General features: G+C 43.8%; 1 protein-coding gene across 1 annotated transcript in view; it reads left to right on the forward strand.

Moving 5' to 3' along the window:
- RPGRIP1L (RPGRIP1 like) overlaps positions 1-20331 on the forward strand; it is a 151216-nt gene that overhangs the window by 61828 nt on the left and 69057 nt on the right. The window contains exons 7-10 of the mRNA XM_088471852.1: positions 6690-6795; positions 10646-10792; positions 13381-13454; positions 19704-19849. Coding sequence (XP_088327978.1) covers positions 6690-6795; positions 10646-10792; positions 13381-13454; positions 19704-19849 — 473 coding nt within the window. The remainder of the gene's footprint in view (positions 1-6689; positions 6796-10645; positions 10793-13380; positions 13455-19703; positions 19850-20331) is intronic.

The raw sequence follows: 20331 nt of genomic DNA on the forward strand, positions 1-20331 counted from the left end.
CTTTGGGGGTCATTCAGACCCGCTCGCAAGTGAGTCGATGTTCCCCCACTGCACATGCGCATGACGGAGGGAGCTCCGTTGAGCGCATGCGCGAGACCCAGCGAGCGACGGGCTCTCCATCGCTCCGGGTCTCGCACCAAAGGGGGCGTGCTGTCGATGTTGATTGACAGCACGCCCCCTTTGGTGGGCGTGCCGGGGGCGCGCCTGCCAGACGGAGGCATTCCCATGGGAACGCCTACCGTCTGAAGCCGGCCCCACAGACATCACTAGTGATGTCAGTGGGACTGATTTTGGCTCTGATAGAGCCAAAATCACTCCAGGGCTTGCGGCAGCAAGACCCTACCCCTACACCCACAGCTATGCGAGCGTCCATGAGGACGCTCCAAAAAAAGGTAGGAGGGCCCTGATTCAGAGCGAGCGCTCTGGTCAGAGCGTTCAGCTCTGAATCAGGCCCTTTGTATGATAAGCTGCTAGGTTTAGTTCTCTGTATAGACGTAGGATAAGAGTAGTTTGTATAAAAAAAAAAAATATATATATATATATATATAATATATATATATACAGTGATCGCGGTGAGCTGAAAAAATTGTGGGTCCCAGGGACCCCTCACTTTAAAAACACCACACCACTTTTTCACCACTTTTTCTGGGTCCCATTACATAATATGGGGGTTGAGGGCAGGCACCAGTTGGGATTGTGCTGGGGGTTATATAGCAGTTGGGGTAGAGCTGAGGGTAAAGGCAGGGAGATATTGGGGTAGAGCTGCAGCTATAGGGGAGTAAGGACAGGCACGGCTGGTGGTAGGGAGGGGTAAGTGCAGACAGTTGATGCGACAGTGCTGGGGGGCATGGAGGGTACTAGGGGCAGGTTTTGTGAGGGACAATGGTAGATAGCAGCTGGCGCAGTACTTGGTGGGGTACAGTGGGTGTTAGCGGCAAGCAGTATTTGGGGTAGAGGGCGAGGGTAGATAGCAGCTGGGGCAGTACTGCAGGCAAGGAGGAGGTTAGGGACAGGCAGTGCTGGGTGTAGGGAGGGGGCCAGGGCAGATAACAGCTAAAGCAGTACTGGGGGGGGCAAGGAGGGGGATAGGGGCAGAGCTGGGTCAGGATAGCAGCTGGGGCAGCACTGGGGGTTGAGAGGGGGAAAGTGTAGATGGCAGCAGGGGCAGTATGGGAGGCATATAGTTGAAAATAGTTAGCAGCTAGGGCAATACTGGGGGCAAGGAAGAGGTTAGGGGCAAGCAATACTGGGTGTAGGGAGTGGTAAGGGTAGATAACTAGGGCAGTACTGGGGGCAAGGAGGGTGTTAGGGGTAGTGCTGGGGGTAGGTGGGGGTCAGGGTAGCAGCTGGGGCAGCACTGGGTGTAGGGAGGGGGCAAATGTAGATGGCTAGGGGACGCCGCTGCATGGTGATTGGCTGGGGGGACAGTGCCGCATGATGATTGGCTGGTGGGAGCCGCTGCACAGCAATTGGCTGGGGCGGCAGTGCCTTGTGAATAGCTAGGAGGACGCCACTGCATAGCGATGTGGGATGGCGCCGCCTGGTGATTGGCTGGGGGGAGCTGCTGCACTGTGATTGACTGGGAGGACGGCGCCGTGCGGAGAATGGCTGGGGGCATGGCGCTTTGTGGTTAAAGGCTGAGGGGATCCTGCTGCACACTGATTGGCTACTAAGGTACACACAGCGCCAGCGAGTCCTCCGGGATCCTGAATAGTTTTAAAAACTGGGTCCCAAGTTTCCTGTAGCGCGTAAAAACCGCGCTATAGCGCGTATTTTGCGAACCCTGATATATATATAAAATCAATCCATAACGGTGGCACTCACAGGATTTGTTCCCCAAGGAAAAGAGTGATGCAAGTGCACCTAACTCACGACAGCAACCTTACACAGGTCAACGTTTCATTTATTGAAAAATTTATATATATATATATATATATATATATATAAAGAAGATTTATCTTTCTCTTTTTATATATTTGACTCTTTATACATGTGATGGTGCTGCCATAGTAATAATATACTCTGTGAATGGTCGCTAGCAATGAGACTCTTCTTTTGTCATACTTGTCACATTGTTTCTTGACAAATTCTACACATTGTTTCTCTCCTTTCATGTATATTCGATTCAGAGAATAATAACAGATTTATTGAAATTCTACACCGGTATAAGAATAAAAAAACATCAAGCAATCAGTTTTTGGTTTACTGAAATACGAGTGGAGTCTTGTACACAGATATATACAGTGAAGTTCAAGTGCTTATGCCTCTGGTTTGTAGATATTAATAATGAAGGTCTTGGTGGCACCTTTGTTATAGGCTGGGCAGTCTCAGCAAAATTCAAGATTTCTGCCATAGAGAAGCAGTGACTATTACACCTCTTAGTATTTGTCTCCTGTCTTTATGTCATTATTTTTAAGAACAGAAAAAATACCTGCACAGATTCTCAATTCAAATTAGTCCTTCAATTCCAATTCTGATAGTAGGGAGGTGCACCCAGGAATAATAAATAATCAAACAAGAAAAAGAATATTCCTACACGGGGCACTCATGGATATTAGTATGAATAATCAGATAGTAATTATTACAGCAAATAAGGATAGTGATAAAATTAAAATATAACTTTTAATATAGAATCTAAAATATTGCTAGCGAAATATAATTACATAAAAACACACAAAATAAAGTATACTAATCTCAAAGTTCCAATGTTGTCACTGTTCTCACCTAAATTTTGTATATATCGTTCCAAAAAATTATACACAGTAATATATATATATACTGACCTCATAAAGGGTCCTCTACTCAGGAAAATATTATAAGCATGCGATACTGATCTCATCTATTGATTGAAATGACTGTGTAAAATAAGTCCAATAGTTATAGACTGGGAGTGGATTGGTTCAAAATAAGATAGTATTATTTATAATTATTGAACCAGATTGATTATTATATCGATCCTAATGGGGATGTACTCAGTAACACTATATATTATATTATTATATGTCAATCAAATACAGTTACTGATCCACTCTGTCCTTCAATCCCAGGCTATCGTCTGGGCTAATACTCCTTCCCATAAACACTTCCCCTGTATAAATGACAGGGATTTCAAACACAGCACTGTAATTAATTAGTCACTCATTATGAATATACTTAATGTAATATATTAGTATCTTAGTGACATTATTAATGTGACCAAAAGGATTAGCTTGTGTGCCTATATCAATTTTATTCCACACCGTGTGTAATTATTTGTGTTTAAGACATATTGGCATTAATGCTCTTAAATACTCTGCTCACATAAGCAGCTAATCCTGGATGATATACATAATTCTTCAGTTCAATACCCAGACATGTCAGGAAGAATCACAGTGTCTTTTTCTGTGTTGTTCATTGACCACCCTTTACAATGTTGCCAAATATTGCAATCATGTATCTTAGCGCTGTCAGTATGTAAAACAGGATTGTCCCAGTAGTAATCCTAGTCAGCGCTATTACTTAGATGGTCAATAAAACTAACACTATTGCGGGAGGTTGGTATATATGACTCAGCCCAGCGTCAGAACATTGTTTAGAGGGAGTGAGATCTATGCATAGCAGCAGTATATATCGCATGCCACATGTCCTCTGCCCAGCGCTCAAACTCCGATTACTTTAGTAATCATACACAGACATACATTTCAACATTGGAACATATGTAACAGCATGTGCCGCATGCCGCGTGTCCTCTGACGCGCGTTTCACTTAGTTGCTTAATCATAGACTCTATGATTAAGCAACTAAGCGAAACGCGTGTCAGAGGACACGCGGCATGCGGCACACGCTGCTGCAATATACATGATAGATCTCATTTAAATAGATAGAATCGCTTCTAAGAGAAACTACTAAAATGCTAGAGCTGCAAACTAACGGGTGTCTGCAATAAAAGAAATAGGTACTTTAGCAGATATAGTTTATAATACCCTAAGTAAAATATATACAGTAAACATAATGAAATTTTTTGATTGAGATTACGTTAGTACAGTGGTCGGGGAACGGGTAAATTACCCCATTTGGGGTAAAACTGAAATTCCTGGAGGTAATGGACGGACAGCCGGGCATGCATATGAATCATTGCATGCCTGGCTGTCCGTCCATATACCCCCAGAAATGGAGGTCACTGGCGCCGGGTGCAGCGGCGCACCCGCTGCACCCAGCGTCAGTGACCTCCAGCCCGGCGCCGCAGGGAAGCTCTAAGCCAGACACCCGCTGAGATGTCTTACCAGCGGGTGCCCGTTCTCTTCTGAACTCCAGCTTCCTGCTCTCTCCATGCGCACTATGGGAGAGACGTCATGACGTCTCTCCCATAGCTCGGAGGAGCAGCTGGGCGGACAGGACAGCGGCGGATGCAGGAGCGGGGATTAAGGGAAGTGTTTTTTTTTCTTTTGTACAAGCGGCACTACAGGGGCATAACTATGGGGGCACTGCTACAGGGGCATAACTATGGGGGCACTGCTACAGGGACATAACTATGAGGGCACTACTACAGGGGCATAACTATGGGGGCACTGCTACAGGGGCATAACTATGAGGGCACTACAGCAGGGGCATAACTATGAGGGCACTACTACAGGGGCATAACTATGAGGGTACTGCTACAGGGGCATAACTATGGGAGCCCTACTAGATTCTCAGGATCAGAGAATTTTTCTGACATCAGACAAGATCTCCACACTTCAACTACGAGTGTGCAGACTCCCCCAGTCGCCGAGTGTCAATCCACTCAGCAACCGAGTGTTGTCTCAGGTTCCTTGCCTTCACCCGGACCTGGGTCGCCTGTCTTTAACGGCGTGGCTCTTGAGACATCCCTCCTGAGGTCCAAAGGATTCTCTAGCTCTGTGGTCAAAACTATGCTCAGAGCGCGTAATCCAGCCTCTGCCATACATATTTCCAATTGTGTCGTACCAGAAGCTACAACCCTTAAGTGTTTAGGATTTCCAAAGTCCTGGCCTTCCTTCAAGCCGGATTGGACCTTGGACTCCGCCTTGCCTCACAGAAAGTGCATGTCTCTGCTCTATCCATTTGGTTCCAGCGTAGACTTGCTCCACTACCAGATTTCCACACCTTCCTCCAGGGTGTCCTCCGTATACAACCTCCCTTTGTCCCTCCAGTGGCTCCATGGGATTTGTCAGTAGTTCTTTGTGCCCTCCAGAGTTCTCCGTTTGAACCCCTGGAATCTGTGGAACTCAAGTGGCTCAAGGCGAAGACTCTTTTTCTTCTGGCTATGGCGTCCGCCAGAAGGGTGTCAGATTTAGCGGTGCTCTCCTGTCGCTTCCCATTTCTGATATTCCATCAGGACAGGACTGTGCTTCGGACTTGCCCTGGTTTCCTTCCAAAAGTTGTTACTCGTTTCCACATAAATGAGGAAATTATAGTCCCGGCCTTTCAATCACCAGACCTATCGGCAGATGAGGCCTCCTTGAATGTGGTCCGTGCCCTTAGTGTCTACGTGGACCATACCAGTTCTCTTCGGAAATCAGACTCCTTATTTGTGCTCTATGGATTTCATGAGAAGGGATGGACAGCAAACAAACAGACATTGGCTAGATGGCTTCGCATGACTATCTCACAGGCTTACACGCAGGCAGGCCTTTTTGTACCGGCCACTGTTACTGCTCATTCTGCTCGTTCTGTGGGTCCTTCGTGGGCAGCTCACCGTGGCGCCTCAGCTGAACAGCTTTGTAAGGCAGCCACGTAGTCCTCTGTCCATACCTTTCTAAGGTTCTATGCCTTCGATACATTTGCCTCTCAGGATGCTTCATTTGGGCGCCGGATTCTCCTCTCAGTGCAGGAGCATCCCCACTCTTGAATAACTGCTTTGGGACATACTGTGGAGCCCTGTGGACCCTGAAGAAGAAAATGAGAGTTATGGTACAACTTACCTTTTGTTAACTCGCTTTCTTCGAAGTCCACAGGGCACCCGCCGTGACGCACCTGGCTTCACATGGGCTATGTTTCTGGTCTCTGGTTTCCCGTCTCCTTCTACGTGATCGTGTGATTCTTGTGTGCACCAGTCTTCCTTCTCTCTTCTCCTCCTCCGGCCTTTGGCTTGTCACAACCTGAGGTGCCAGTGGCTCGGGGGCGGGGTATAGGGGGTTGGACCAATGCATCCTGGTAGCTGACAGCTTTAACCTTGTGGTGCCCGGTCCTCAACAACACCTACACCCCAAGGTGTCCTTGTGAACCCTATGGACTTCGAAGAAAGACAGTTAACAAAGGTAAGTTTTACCATAACTCTCATTTTTCCCAGAGTTAATCTCTTGATAAATTGTGTGAAACTGTGATAAAGTCTTACTAAAAATCTACAGGTGTTTACATCATTGGCATGGCACTTCATGTTTTCCCAGTGTTTCGCATTGCTGTTTTCAGACGGAGATGTGTGTGTGTTGGTAGCTTGCTTACATCACTGGTACACCAGAGTAATAATTATAGTAATCACAGATCACTCCACAGGCATCTGGCAACCTTTAAAATGAGAAATTATAGTATACATGACATTAGCAAATGAGACCTTATTACCTTGATGAAATAAGTGCTACCTTTCTCCACTGCAATTTCTGATCTAATTATTGCTGTAGTGACTGTCATTTTATGTCTGGTTATCTCTATGTGGTGCATCATCTAACTATAAGAAATCTCTTCTATCATAGGACAACAATCAAAGAAAATGTTGTAATGATTAAGCTTCAGAAACAACTGGCAGAAAAAAACAGAGCTTTTACAGAGATGGAGGGCAAGTTTCACATGCTCCAAGAGGTATTTTGTTAAACACTTGAAAAATTAAAGATTTCCAAATTTTCAGTGATTAACCTATTATTGATATTTGTTATTGCATTTAAGCAGATGTTTTACCTTATTACTTTTTTAATACAATTTTTTTTTTATAAATTTATTTTACTGTTACACTATACTGTGTCTGGGTCTGATGTAACTGTGCAAGGTCTCACAGGTACCTTATAGATATTAGCTATCTATACATGCGCTGGTAGCCTCCTCATTCGAATTCTGTACATTTCTGGGGAAAAGGAGTATCCACAGGTAGTACCCTACAGAAGCTCATCTGGATCCACTAGCCATCATATACCCTGCTCAGCCCAGATTTAGCAGCCCGAGCGTGGTTATCTTTCTGTAGACTTCCAATGATTAAGGCTTCATTGTTACATAATGTGGAACTAAACGTGAGAAAAAAAAAATTACGATTCTTTAGTTCTGTAATTTATAGTGTCTCAGCTCTACTTTAGTATCACAATAGGTTTCATTTCAAGACTGTTCTTCTAGACTGCACTGAAAGTACATTTCAAGTTACTGATTTGGGCTGATATGTTGGTATCTCTGTTTGCATTGGTGGAAATTGAAAAATGGGGGGGAAAAAATGAGAACATGTAATGTGTACCATTGTAAATAATGAGTAATTTGACGTTGAATGCTCACCTTTTATAGGTTCCAATTATAAAGATGAATGCACATACATCTTACCTCCGTGCGCTACAAGTCACGTTAAACGAAACGCGTGAGCGCCAAGTGTCTTTTCATGCGATTCTATTACTTTCAGATGAGTCTTATTTGCAAAACGAAATGCTACGTTACAGTGTCAGCGGCTGTGACACTGTAACGTAGCATTTCACATGCAGATACACCCGCTGTCGAACAAAGAACAAAGGCATGCCACATATCATTTTAATCAGCAGAAGCTGCTTGTGCTTCCTATTCGCATCACTCTGCAAATAAGATGCGTTTTAAGGTAAAAAGTCGCATGAAAAGACGCTGAGCACTACAGAGTCACAGCATGGCGCAACTATAAGTGCTGTTTAACGCTCAAGGAAGTAAGATGTATGTGGACACATCAGAACATACAGAGAATGAAAAGGAATAAAACAGTGCCTACTGTTGTGAAGAAATTATAAAATTTAGAAGTCCAGCCATGGCCAAGAATTTGTGGGTTTTTGTTTGTCCACCCGCCTCTTGAGGATTGACCTCAAGTTCTCAAAGGGATTAAGGTCTGGGGAGTTTCCTGGCCATGGACCCAAAATGTCTATGTTTTGTTCCCCGAACCACTTAGTATATTCAGAGGGGTCTTTGCCAGGTTTTGGAATAGTCACAAATTGAGCTTCCGCCATTTCTGCTGGGAAAGAGCCAATATTAGAAGCTTCTGTATAAAGCTGTAAGATCAGTGGGGAAATAGTCTCACTAAATACAGAATAGAAAGAGTTAACAAAACCGTCGGGGCCAGGAGCTTTCCCCTTAGGTAGCTGCTGAACAACTACTTGCATTTCCTCTAAAGACCAGGGGGCATTCAAAGACGCCAGGCTATCCTCATCCTAAAGACGGAAAAGAAAGGGTGTCTAGGAAAGAAGAGATGGTACAGTAGAGGGTGGAGGAATGGAAGCATCCTCGTATAAATCATATCATTTTGGGTAAAAGTCAGAGAACAAATTTGCGATATCGAGTGGATTAAGGCATTTTGAACCATTTTAGCTTTTGATTGGTCCTGCCACTCAGACTCCCCAGTCCTGTGTTCAGACGGGTTGTAAGAGGAACAGAGGGCTCCCCCGGCTAGCAGTATGGGGACCTTAGTGGTAGTGTGGAAGTGTAGTGTTCAATTACTTCTACAATGAATTTACTGATGCTGGCGATGTCTATATACAATGGAGGAGACCGATAGAGACTGGTAAATAGCTAATACAATAAGCATTTGTGGAACAGAGCAAGTGACATATCTAGCAAGTTTTTTTTTTTAATGTCATTTTTTTTTTGCATTGTATATTTCTAACTCCATGACAGATGAAATATAAAAGCTTCATAACAGTTCAGTACAAAGAAATGCTATATTTGTTACCAGGGCCGGTTCTAGACATTGTGGAGCTCAGGGCGAAAGTTCATAGTTGCGCCCTAAAAAAAAAAAAAAAAACTTTTTGTAGATGATGTTCCTCTGCATGCACTGAAAGCACACGTGCTTCCGGAAAGGGGGCTTGTCCTTGCGGAACACCCCCAATTCATCAAACTGTGGGGCGTGCCCAGCACTTATGAAGGTGCTGGGCTTCCCCCAAGCTCTCCCCTCGTGGTGAATAATTGCCATGTGCAGTAATGCGCCTTACACATTAATGCCCTTTATAAACAAATTATGCCACACGCAGTAATGCCCTGTATAACACATTATGCCACACGCAGTAATGACCTTTATAACACATTATGCCACACGCAGTAATGACCTGTATAAAACATTATGCCACATGCAGTAATGCCCTTTATAAACACATTATGCCCCACGCAGTAATCCCCTGTATAACACATTATGCCCCATGCAGTAATGCCCTGTATAGCACATTATGCCACACGCAGTAATGACCTTTATAACACATTATGCCACATGCAGTAATGGCCTTTATAGCACATTATGCCACATGCAGTAATGCCCTGTATAACACATTATGCCATATGGGGTAATGCCCTGTATAGCACATTATGCCACATGCAGTAATTCCCTTTATAATACAGTATCCCCAATTCAAATTACGTCACACATTAGTCCCATATTCATTTTATGACACACAGTGGTGCCCCTTTTACACAATGCCAAAATTAGTGCCCCTTATACACAAGGCCCACAGTACTGAGTAGTAGTGCCCCTAATACAATGCCCACAGTAGTAGTGCCCCCTATAGTAGTGCCCCAGTAATAATGCCCCATATAGTAGTGCCCACAGTAGGAATGCCCCCTATAGTAGTGCCCAAAGTTGGAATGCCCCCATTAGTGCCCCTATAGTAGTGCCCCCAGTAGGAATGCCCCCTTATAGACATGCCCCCAGTAGTAAATCTCCTTTATAGACATGCCCCCAGTAGAAATGCCCCCTTATAGACATGCTCCCAGTAGTATTGCCCCCCTATAGACATGCCCCCAGTAGTAATGCCCCCTATAGACATGCCCCCAGTAGTAATGCCCCCTGTAGTACTGCATCCTGTAGTAATGCCCCTTATAGACACGCCCCAGTAGTAATGCCCCCTTATAGACATGCCCCCTATAGACATGTCCCCAGTAGTAATGCCCCTTATAGACATGCCCCCAGTAGTAATGCCCCTTATAGACATGCCCCCAGTAGTAATGCCCCCTTATAGACATGCCCCTAGTAGTAATGCCCCCATGCCTCCCTTCTGAAAAATAAAAAATACAAGCACAATACTTACCTAAGGCCCGCTCCTGTGTCCGCTGCCGTCCGGTCCGACCACGGCTCCACCACGGATCTATGAGAGTCCCTCCCATAGTGCTCTATGAAGGGGCCGGAGCTTTGGAGTGAGCTTCGGCTGCCTTTGCAGGGAGGGAGCTGGGTGCCCGCTGATGACAAATATCAGCGGGCGCCCGGCAACGCGGGGGGGACCGGCGCTGTTTTTTTTTTTTATTATGGGATTTTATTTTTATCTTCTGGGGACTCAGTGGCGCCCTCTAGGGGCCGGCGCCCCGGGCAACTGCCCTGTTAGCCCACCCCTAGAACCGCCACTGTTTGTTACACTCCCTTGCTCTACTTTAGCACAGACTTCTGTGTACGGTCAAAAATATGCTAGTTTTTATTTTAATATATATATATTTTTTCCTTTTTATTACCCACCTCAAGAATCTACAGACAATGAAAGTGAGCCAAGATGCTATGTTGAATGAAGTGGACAAACTGAACAGACTGCTGAAGGAAGAGCGCATGAAAAGCCTCCACCTGGAGAAGCAGTTACAGCTGAGCACGTTCTCCCAGCGACGGGTGGAAGAGGTTGTTAATGAGCTTTTCTTGCATACAACTTCTCTTTAACAACCTACACTAGAGCGTTGCCAAACCACCTACTTTTCCCTTCTCACATACGTATTTTACGCTATTACAATATCAACAGTTCCTCAGTGCCTGCACCATAATAATAGTAACAACATGGTGTAAATGGGTCTGCAATACTTACACCCAAACAAATGGCAACTTTGATTTTCCGAGTTAAAGTTGTAAATAATGATTTCAGTTTATAACATTGGTATTATTTATACTATTCTATGAAATAAGCCGTTAAATGAGTTAAATTTGTAAATGACACAATGTGACCTAATTCTGTCCCATATTATACAAATACAAATTGTTCTAGCCTTCTCTTTTTTTTTTTTCCTCTTCTTTTAATGCTGATTTTTTTTTTTTTCACTTAGCGAGGTTTAGTTACAGCACATTTCTTGAACTAGACAGGGAAATTGGGATTATGCATGCCATATCCATTTAATAATTCAGCCACTTTGCATTTCAGTGCGTGTCACAGTTCACTGAAATGAAATCATATAAAAGAAGACATCTTTGTTCTGTCTAGAAGCTAAGCTTTTTTTTTTCACTCTGCCAGTGGTTCTCTTTGGCATGTTTTAAAGCGCTTGTAATTGAAATTTAGCATTAAAACAGATGAGTTGAGTCAACTGTGGCAGAGGTTTCCATATTCACACCTCCTGTCAGCGCTGTCATGAGAGGTTTTGGGGGGTTTTTTAAACAATTTTATTCTAATTTTATTCAACATTTTATATTTTGAACTGGTTAATATCGGAGGCTTACCATATGCATTTGTAAATTCACATTGATGTATTGGCTACTTATATGTACACTGTACTCTGAACCTTTTACTACATGATTTGTTTTAGAGAATGAGCCTGTGGTAGGGAATATAGATTGTAAGTTCCACTGGGACAGGGACTGATGTGAATGGCCAAATATTCTCTGTAAAGCGCTGCGGAATATGTGTGCGCTATATAAATAACTGGTAATAAATAAATAACTACATAGCTGGTGATTCAGTAGTGGACGGAATTGCAAATCTTGCACGCAAGCAGCTTTGCAATTCCGTCCTTGCTAATATGCAGATACAGCAAGAAATGTCTGACACCCCATGCTGCATTTGCGATCTCAGCACTGCAACAAAGGTTGCAGGCCGGTGGTCGCGATGGTGGACTGCGCCGGCCAGCTGAGTAAGCCTCAGCTTACGCAGTATGGCCACCTTGCGAGGCTAGGTTTCTGCGTCCGTGGACACAGACCCTGGCCTTGCCACTCCCCGACACGGCCCCATTTCCAGGAGCACCAGCACTGCCCCTTAAATGCCTCTACCTGTCAATCAGACAGAGGCATAGCAGGGGCTGCTTGCAGTCACGCAGGACCCATTCTGCACATGACCAGAACAGGTCCTGCGCACACTCACATTCCCGATAATCGGGAATCTGCGTTCAGCATTGCACTAGCATGCAAGAATGAATCAGCTCATTAGTTCCTTTATTCCTTAATACTGACGTTGACAAATAGATTTAAAATACAAGGTGTTATTGTTGCTATGTGAATAGATACTAGTGGTGTTTAAAGCATATACAGCTATTAGTGAGATATTTAATAACACATAATGATTATACATTTTGCAGGATTGTTTATATTCATTAGACACTGGAACTGGCAGTAGTGTTGCTGATAATTAAAATACTAATTTTTAGATATGTAGCATTGTTGTCAATACTGCAAAATAAGGTATTATCACAGCTCTAACAATGCCAGGTATTCCCAGGAAATTAGGGGCAGTTGGCAACTATGGGCCTCATTCAAAGATGCTATACCATTGTTATTCGCAGATGAGCAATTATTGGCCGTCTGGGCATGCATCTGAGTCTCACTGCACATGCATAAGGTACATTACCGTAGTCACTCGCAGCGACTTTTTTATACAGAGTGATTGACCTTCAGGGAGTGTTTTAGGGAGATAACGTTGAGTGGCGTCAAAAAACGCAGGTGTCTCACAACTGTTTTGAGGGTGTGTCTCACCCTGCAACTGCGAGCCGTATACAAGGAATTTGGCTCCGACATCTCCGTTCCCATGGCCATTCTGCGGGACCATAGACTCACTCAGGACTGCAGCAGTCCAATGATCTGTAACCGATGCTGCGTGTTTGTACGCAGATCCTGATACATTTTAAGCAGAAGCCTGGATTTGCAAAACCCGCAGGTGAGCGTCACAGTAAATCACCCAGCGGCTGCAACATTTGCATATTTTCGCATAGCAGCTGCATATACATACGCAGTAGATATAGCATTAGTGTACAACTATAAATCATGGCCTATGTTACTCCAGTTTTTACATCAGGCTTTTGATTGAAGATTTGGATCTAAACAGTTCGGAGGGCAGATGTGTGAGGCCTGGGAGCTCAGTACCCTGACTGGTTCCCTCAGCTGCTATGTCACTGGTTGAGCCACTGCTTGCATAATTATATATGTTTTATACTTTTTAGAATATTGCTATATTTTCTTCATGTTTCAATAGTGCTCTGTTTTATTGTGTGATCATTTTTCCCCCCTCCTCTTAGTTACTTGATCGAATCAGTGACCTGGAGAAAGAACGTGATCTCTTAAAGGACAATTCAGAAAAACTATACAGCAGGTATGTAAAGCAGGTATTAAATGTTAATGCAAAATTAAGATTCAGTCCCAGCAATGCTAAGATTCAGTCCCAGCAATGCTAATGCTAAGATTCAGTCCCAGCAATGCTAAGTCAATGTTTTTGTATAAGGCACCAGCATATTATACAGCACTGTACATTAAGGGATTCCTGACCAAAACAAATAATGATTGACTTTTTTGATACTTAAGGTAGAGTGTTATTAATTGGAGCTGTTGGTGGGACAGTTTTCTAATTTTGTTTACCCTGTAAAATACCTAGTGCTGTCATTGGGTTGGGTACGGGATGCCGGTGCTCGGGAACCCGGCGGTCAGAATCCCGACTCTGGCATCCCGACAGGATACTGACCGACACGTGTCGGTATCCTAATCTAACTCTCCCCCTCTCCCTAACCCTCCCTCCCTGGTGCCTAAACCTAACACCCCCCTAGTACCTAAAACTAACCTCCCCGCACACTAACCCTCTCCCCTTAGTGCCTATCCCTAACCATCCCGTAGTGCCTTATCCTCCCCCTAACCCCAGTACTTACTGTCGGGAAGCCGGCTGTCGGGATGCTGGTGCTGGGATTCTGACAGGTGTCAGGATTCCGGTACTGGAATTATAAGCGCCGGCATCCCAACTGTCGGGATTTTGACAAGAACCCCTGTTATTACCGTTGAGTTTTGATCAGGGGCGTTTCTAGAGAGGAGGGGGTCCGTGTGCAGTCTCCGACATGGGCCCCCTCCTCTGCAGCCGGCAGCGCAATAAGCTGTGCGCGCCCAGCGCCGGAGTTCTAGACTCTGGGCACTAGAGTGTGCCCAGAGTCTATAGTGTATGCACAGGTCACCGGGAAAATGGCTGCGGTGGCCATTTTCCCTGTACTGCGCATACGCAAACGACGGGAAAATGGCCGCCGCAGCCATTTTCCAGTCATTTTACAGCGCCGGAACCCCGTGCCGACGTGGGACTCCGGAGAGGTAATTAATATTATGGGTGCAGGGTGTGCAGTGCGGGGCCCCCCTGGACCCAGGGGTCCGTGTTCCCCGCACACCCTGCACCCATTATAGATACGCCCCTGGTTAAGATGCTATTCTTAAATTGCTTATCATTTCTATTTTCATTTCTTTGTTTACATTTTTTTACTATTTTAACATTGTATCGCTGTTTTGAACAGAAAAAGCATTTAATATCAACACTCAATAAGTTGAGCAAGTTTTACTGTAGTGACAAGAAAACTGTGATTCCTGAGCATTGTAATTTTCCAGTTATGGTTCTTCTTAACTCAACAGATATGTGCTATTGGTCAGCAGCTTTGCATTGTTGTGCATTATACTGTTATATATAGTAATTATTTATAAACGTCTTGTTCAGAAGTAACAATAAAGCAAATAAACTACGTAGTGCAAGGTGATGTCGTTTTAATATGCCAGGCCTGTGCTTGGGGCCTTTTGATAATCGAACGGTTAAATAGTTGGTAAACTCACTCTATTAAGACTTAGGCATCTAACCATAAAGTACAGCAAATCTTATTAAATCATTATTCTCTATTAGGTGCCATATCTCTTTTGTGTTGTAAATCATTTTGAAAATTGCATTTTCTGCTTGAGCTGAGCCCACTCTGAATTAATTTCCTTCTTATTACAGGCGGGTTTTTCGATTAGGTAAAAGGAAGAGGGGATTTCCAAACCTCTAGACGAGCTTTGGGTATTCCTTTGCTCAGCTGGGCCTTGTACATACTTATGGGGTTTTTTTTCATTAATCCTAGTTGTCAGAGGCAAATGGTGCATTGTAAAGCATGTACTTTCTGAGTCATTTCTGCTCAGACAGACACTGAAGAGTAGATAAAAATACCCTTTAATTAACCTACTGCTCAATGGAAGGAATATGAAATGGACTCCTGCCAGCGTACCCTGGGGAAAATGCTCCACTACTTGAAGAGAACACAGAATCTCTTGCAGTTCTAAGCAGAACAATATTTTTTAACTCTAAAATACTGATGCCTGTTTGGTTTGACTACATGTACAAAAAGTAGAACCCATATTCCAGATTTCTTTACAGAAGCAGCTATATTTAATTATAAATTCAGACATGGCTATCTCTCAGCACTGAGGTTTGTGGGTTTGTTTTCCACCAGGACCCTAACTGTGTGGAGTTTGTATGTTCTCCTTGTGCTTGCATGAGTTTCCTCTGGGTACTTTAGTTTCCTCCCACAATACAAAAATATATTGGTAGGTTAATTGTCTCCAAATAAAAAAATTAACCCTAGTGTGTATACATGTGGTAGGGAATATAGATTGTAAGCTCCACTAGGGCAGGGACTGATGTGAATGGCCAAATATTTTCTGTAAAACTGTGGAATATGTGTACGCTGTATAAATAACTGGTAATAAATAAACATATAGTACCCAATATTTGCTTGTTTTTAAGTTTGCAAAAAGTGTAAACGACTAAAAACAATTATGCCCAGCAAATGTCATTGTATGTACTTAAATTAGAGATGTGCAGGCTCGGATCGGTTCGGAGTTTCCCACCAACTTCTGCTTTTTCCCGCCAAAATTCAGGTCTTGGAAAGAGGCAAAATATCATCTTTTATGGACAAACATCATCTTTCATGGACTTTTGTCCATGAAAGATGATGTTTTGCCTCTTTCTGAGACCTGAAATTTGGCAGTAAAAATCCGAACTTGGCAGGAAAATCAGAACCGATCTGAGCCTGCACATCTCTCATTTAAATACATTAATAGTATCACCAACTCAATTATTGGTTCATCATCCAAAAAAAAAACAAGCCATAGATTATAAAAATCCATGACCTAGTGACTGTAATCTAGAGCACAGTGAAATATTCGCTAGGGATTGTCAGACAAACGTCTTTAAACAAAGTTTATTTCAGACAGGAGTTTATTACTTACTCTGGGGGAGATGTACTAAGCTTTTGAGAAAGCTAAAGTACCAACCAATCAGCTCCTAACTGTCACTTTGAAAAATGACAGGAGATAATTGATTGGTACTTTATCTCTCTCCAAGGCTTAGTACATCTACCTCAGTATCCAGCAAGAACTAATTTAATTTTTTTATGTATGTTATACTGAAAACATTTAAGGCAACATACCTATAATCTGTATAGCAATATGCATCCTCCTTCACAATAAAAATATATGCATTAAATATAAAGTCAGATTTAGGGGGGAATTCTATTAGACGCGAAAAAATGAAAACTTAACGTCGGAGAAGTTTTTGTACAATTTGCATGTTTTGGTGCGATATTTTCACATCTTTTGTCTATGTGCGCTCCCATTTAATTTTTTCACCCCAAAATTGACATGTCACTATTGGCCAAATTAAGCTAATTAAAAACGTATATATGTCTAATGTATCATTAGGGGAGTGTCCAAGGGGTTCTGAACCAAGGGCCTGATTCAGAGACTGACGCTCTGACCAGAGCGCTCGCTCTGAATCAGGGCCCTCCTCCATTAAAATGGAGCGTCCTCCTGGAGCTCGTATAGCTGTGGGTCACCACCCACAGCATATACGAGCGTCCAAAAAGATGGTCGCGATGGTCTTGACCATCGCGACCATCGGACTTGCGACGGAGACCCTGCTGTAGGGTCTCCCTGCCACAAGCCCTGGAGTGATTTTGGCTCTATCAGAGCCAAAATCACTCCCACTGACATCACTAGTGAAGTCAGTGGTGCCGGCTTCAGACGGTAGGCGTTCCCATGGGAACGCCTCCGTCTGGCAGGCACGCCCACCAAAGGGGGCGTGCTGTCAATCAACATCGACAGCACGCCCCCTTTGGTGCGAGACCCGGAGCGACAGTTTGGCTGTCGCAGTCCGGGTCTCACGCATGCGCACGACGGAGCTCCCTCCGTTGTGCGCATGCGCAGTGGGGAACATCGACCCACTTGCGAGCGTACTGCAGCTTGCGAGTGGGTCTGAATGACCCCCCGTCCCCACATTTTTAAACAAAAATATGGATTTTGCACATGCAAAAACTTCGGTAATAGAGCACCATGCACATTTTTGTGCGAAAAGTTTGCACCTGCGAAAAGTTCTCACCATACCGCGGCTTTTTAGGGCTAATTGAATCTGGCCCTTAATCTATGTATATGGTCCACAGCTTTAGTATATTGTTTAAGGAGAAATACTTAAACTAAACTTCCTCCGGAGAAGCTGTAGCAAATGCCAAGGTGGTATTTATTTTTACACAACCTATCTAAACATATATTTTGACGGCGGTTCACCTTTAACATTTAAATGGATAGATACTTGTTTTTTCTCTACAGTAACCCACCATTTCAGCACTAGTTTTTGGTCGGAGCTGGGTGGCGATTCAAGATCTTGGTGCATAGTTTATGGGTCTGTGGTCATGTCAGTGACTGGAATTTGGATTCCTATGTATTATACATCTAATTTCCTACTGCAGTCCCACAAATAGAGCAACTTGTGCCAAATTTTTTTTTCATTCCACATAGTTGGGACTCTAAATTAAGGCCATTCCCATGCTCATCCCACAAAGCCTTTCATCTTCTCTAACCGCAGGCTATGCAAGGCGCCTTTGGTTTAAGAAGCAGCATAACAGAATATGTTTGCCTAATTCCTAAAACATTAGGACAAGTGATCTCTGTGCCATTACCCTCTCTCTTCCAAGCCCTGTTACTCTAAAGAAGCTCATCAGTTTTGTACAAGTTTTTACTTTCCTTTTTATCCAAATTGAATACATAACTCTAAAATTCTTTTGCGGTTGTCATCATAGGAGAAAATGATGTTAAACATATTTAAAGCACTAAGTCGAGGCTTATGTGACATCGGATCACTTCTCTGTCCTTAAGACCAATCTCAAAGTAGGCTGAAAAAGACGCAATAAAATAAACCGATAAAAAACCAAAACTTTAAAATGCTAGTCATTGTGTGTCTAATTGGTTCTTTTAGAGTCTCTGAGCAAATGCAGTCTCAAGACTCTGGGGCATTATGAACTGCATTGGGGTCACTATGCAATGTTACTGCAAATGTGGTCTGTATCAGGCATGTATGAAATCAGTAGCTGGAGGGAATGCTGCTCCTTGTAGTGCCACATTGGAGGATCTGTGGGTCCCTCCAGGTTAGTTGGCTCTTAATTTAGAAACACATGAATATATGACCTAAAGTGGGGCTATTGTTATGTAGTGTAGGACCGCATGAGCAGAAGCGCCTTGAGGCGGCTGGTGGCTTATCATACATTTGCATACTGTATGTATGTGACTGCATTTTATTATAATGTAGGATGTCTGACCCATTGCAGTGTGCTAGGGAAATCCGTGTTTTGTTTTTTGTCCAGAATAATTCCTCCCTTCACGCAGCTGTGATGGGCCAATAAACTGATTATGAGCATATCACTGTATCAGGTCTGTGCAATTTCTGTTAAGACCAAATGATGACTATGTCACTTTTGTTGGTATATATTGGACTTGAAAAATACCATATTAATTCTGCCAATATTGATATGGACTATGGGCCTGATTCAGAGCCGGACGCAATTAGCACTCGCTCGTCCTGAAAATAGGGGTGGCTATTCAAATGAACCGTTCGCTGTTTGCGGTCTGTTGACGCCTCTTGGTCTGAACGAGCGAACAAAACTTGCGGTCGTTTTTTGGGAAACTACGCCCCCTGGCCGCTCGCATCCTACGTCATGTCCGCTATTTATTAGATTAATCGAGTACATCGAACAGGGTATGAGCTGCTCGCTATTCTTGTGGTTGGTTTTTGCTACCACAATTTTGCGAGCAGTTCTGGCTTAAAACAAACCCAGTGACGTGGTCAATGACGCTGCTGTTTTAAATATGCACACCCATAAAAACGCCCGTTTTGACCTTTAAGCACGCCTGCGATCGGATCTCCACTCCCCGTTTTCAAGCACCTTCCCCTGTTACCACCCACATACGCCTCATTCTGTCACTCAAATTAGCAGGCATTCGCTATTTTGCGAGCAGATGAATTTCGGCCGCACTGACTGGTTCGCGCATGCGTATAATGATCCGTACGCATGTGCAGTTGGGCAAACATCGCTCGGAGCGAACGAGCTGCCGCTTACGAGTGGCTCTGAATCAGGCCCTATGATAGTATAATTATAGGATTTTTAACAGGTGCTACTCCACATTTCTGCAAATAAGCTACTGTTTCAAGAGTCTAAATCGAAAAAGCAAGATTAACATTGAGCGATTTCCAGGTGACGTATTTACTAATATATACTCCATATGTCTATTTTATTTGCAGTGCTTATGAAGTGAGCAATAGTCAGGAACAGCAGCGGAAGTCTAGGGAGCAGCAGCTGAAAATTCAGATTGCCCAGCTGGAGGCGGCCCTTAAGTCCGACCTTGCGGATAAAAAAGAGATTCTTGACAGAATGCAGAGAGAGAGAGGTTTGTTGTACATGGTCTTCTAAAGTTTACCTCTGAAATCTGCAATTTGTCTCTATATAATGCAGCAATGCATCTCATTTTTGCAGTGATAAATACTGTGAAAGAGGACAATGGGCCCGATTCAAAGATTTACGGAACTTCGATGGCAAATATCCGATATTTTTTGATCTGCACATGTGTAGATCTGGTTCTGCAACATCTTTCGCAATGCCCCGAAACCCACAGCATGACTGACATGCTGATGGCATTTGGGAGTGGCAACATGGAGCATTACAGAAAACGGGGGCGTGTTGGCCCTTTTTTCTGGCTGTGCTGAAGCCAGTTACTTCACTGGCCCTGGCAGCGTGATTTGGCAGACATCCTGATTAACCTGAGGGTTAATCCCATGTCCGATGGTTGCCTGATGTTCACGCAGAGGATCCGATGTTGGCAGTGGACGTCTTTTAACACAAGAGGTATCCTGCGGCTTTTGCATATCTTAG

The sequence above is a fragment of the Taudactylus pleione genome, unplaced genomic scaffold (genome assembly GCF_031769625.1).
Source record: "Taudactylus pleione unplaced genomic scaffold, aTauple2 ptg000117l, whole genome shotgun sequence".
NCBI classification, from domain to species: domain Eukaryota; kingdom Metazoa; phylum Chordata; class Amphibia; order Anura; family Myobatrachidae; genus Taudactylus; species Taudactylus pleione.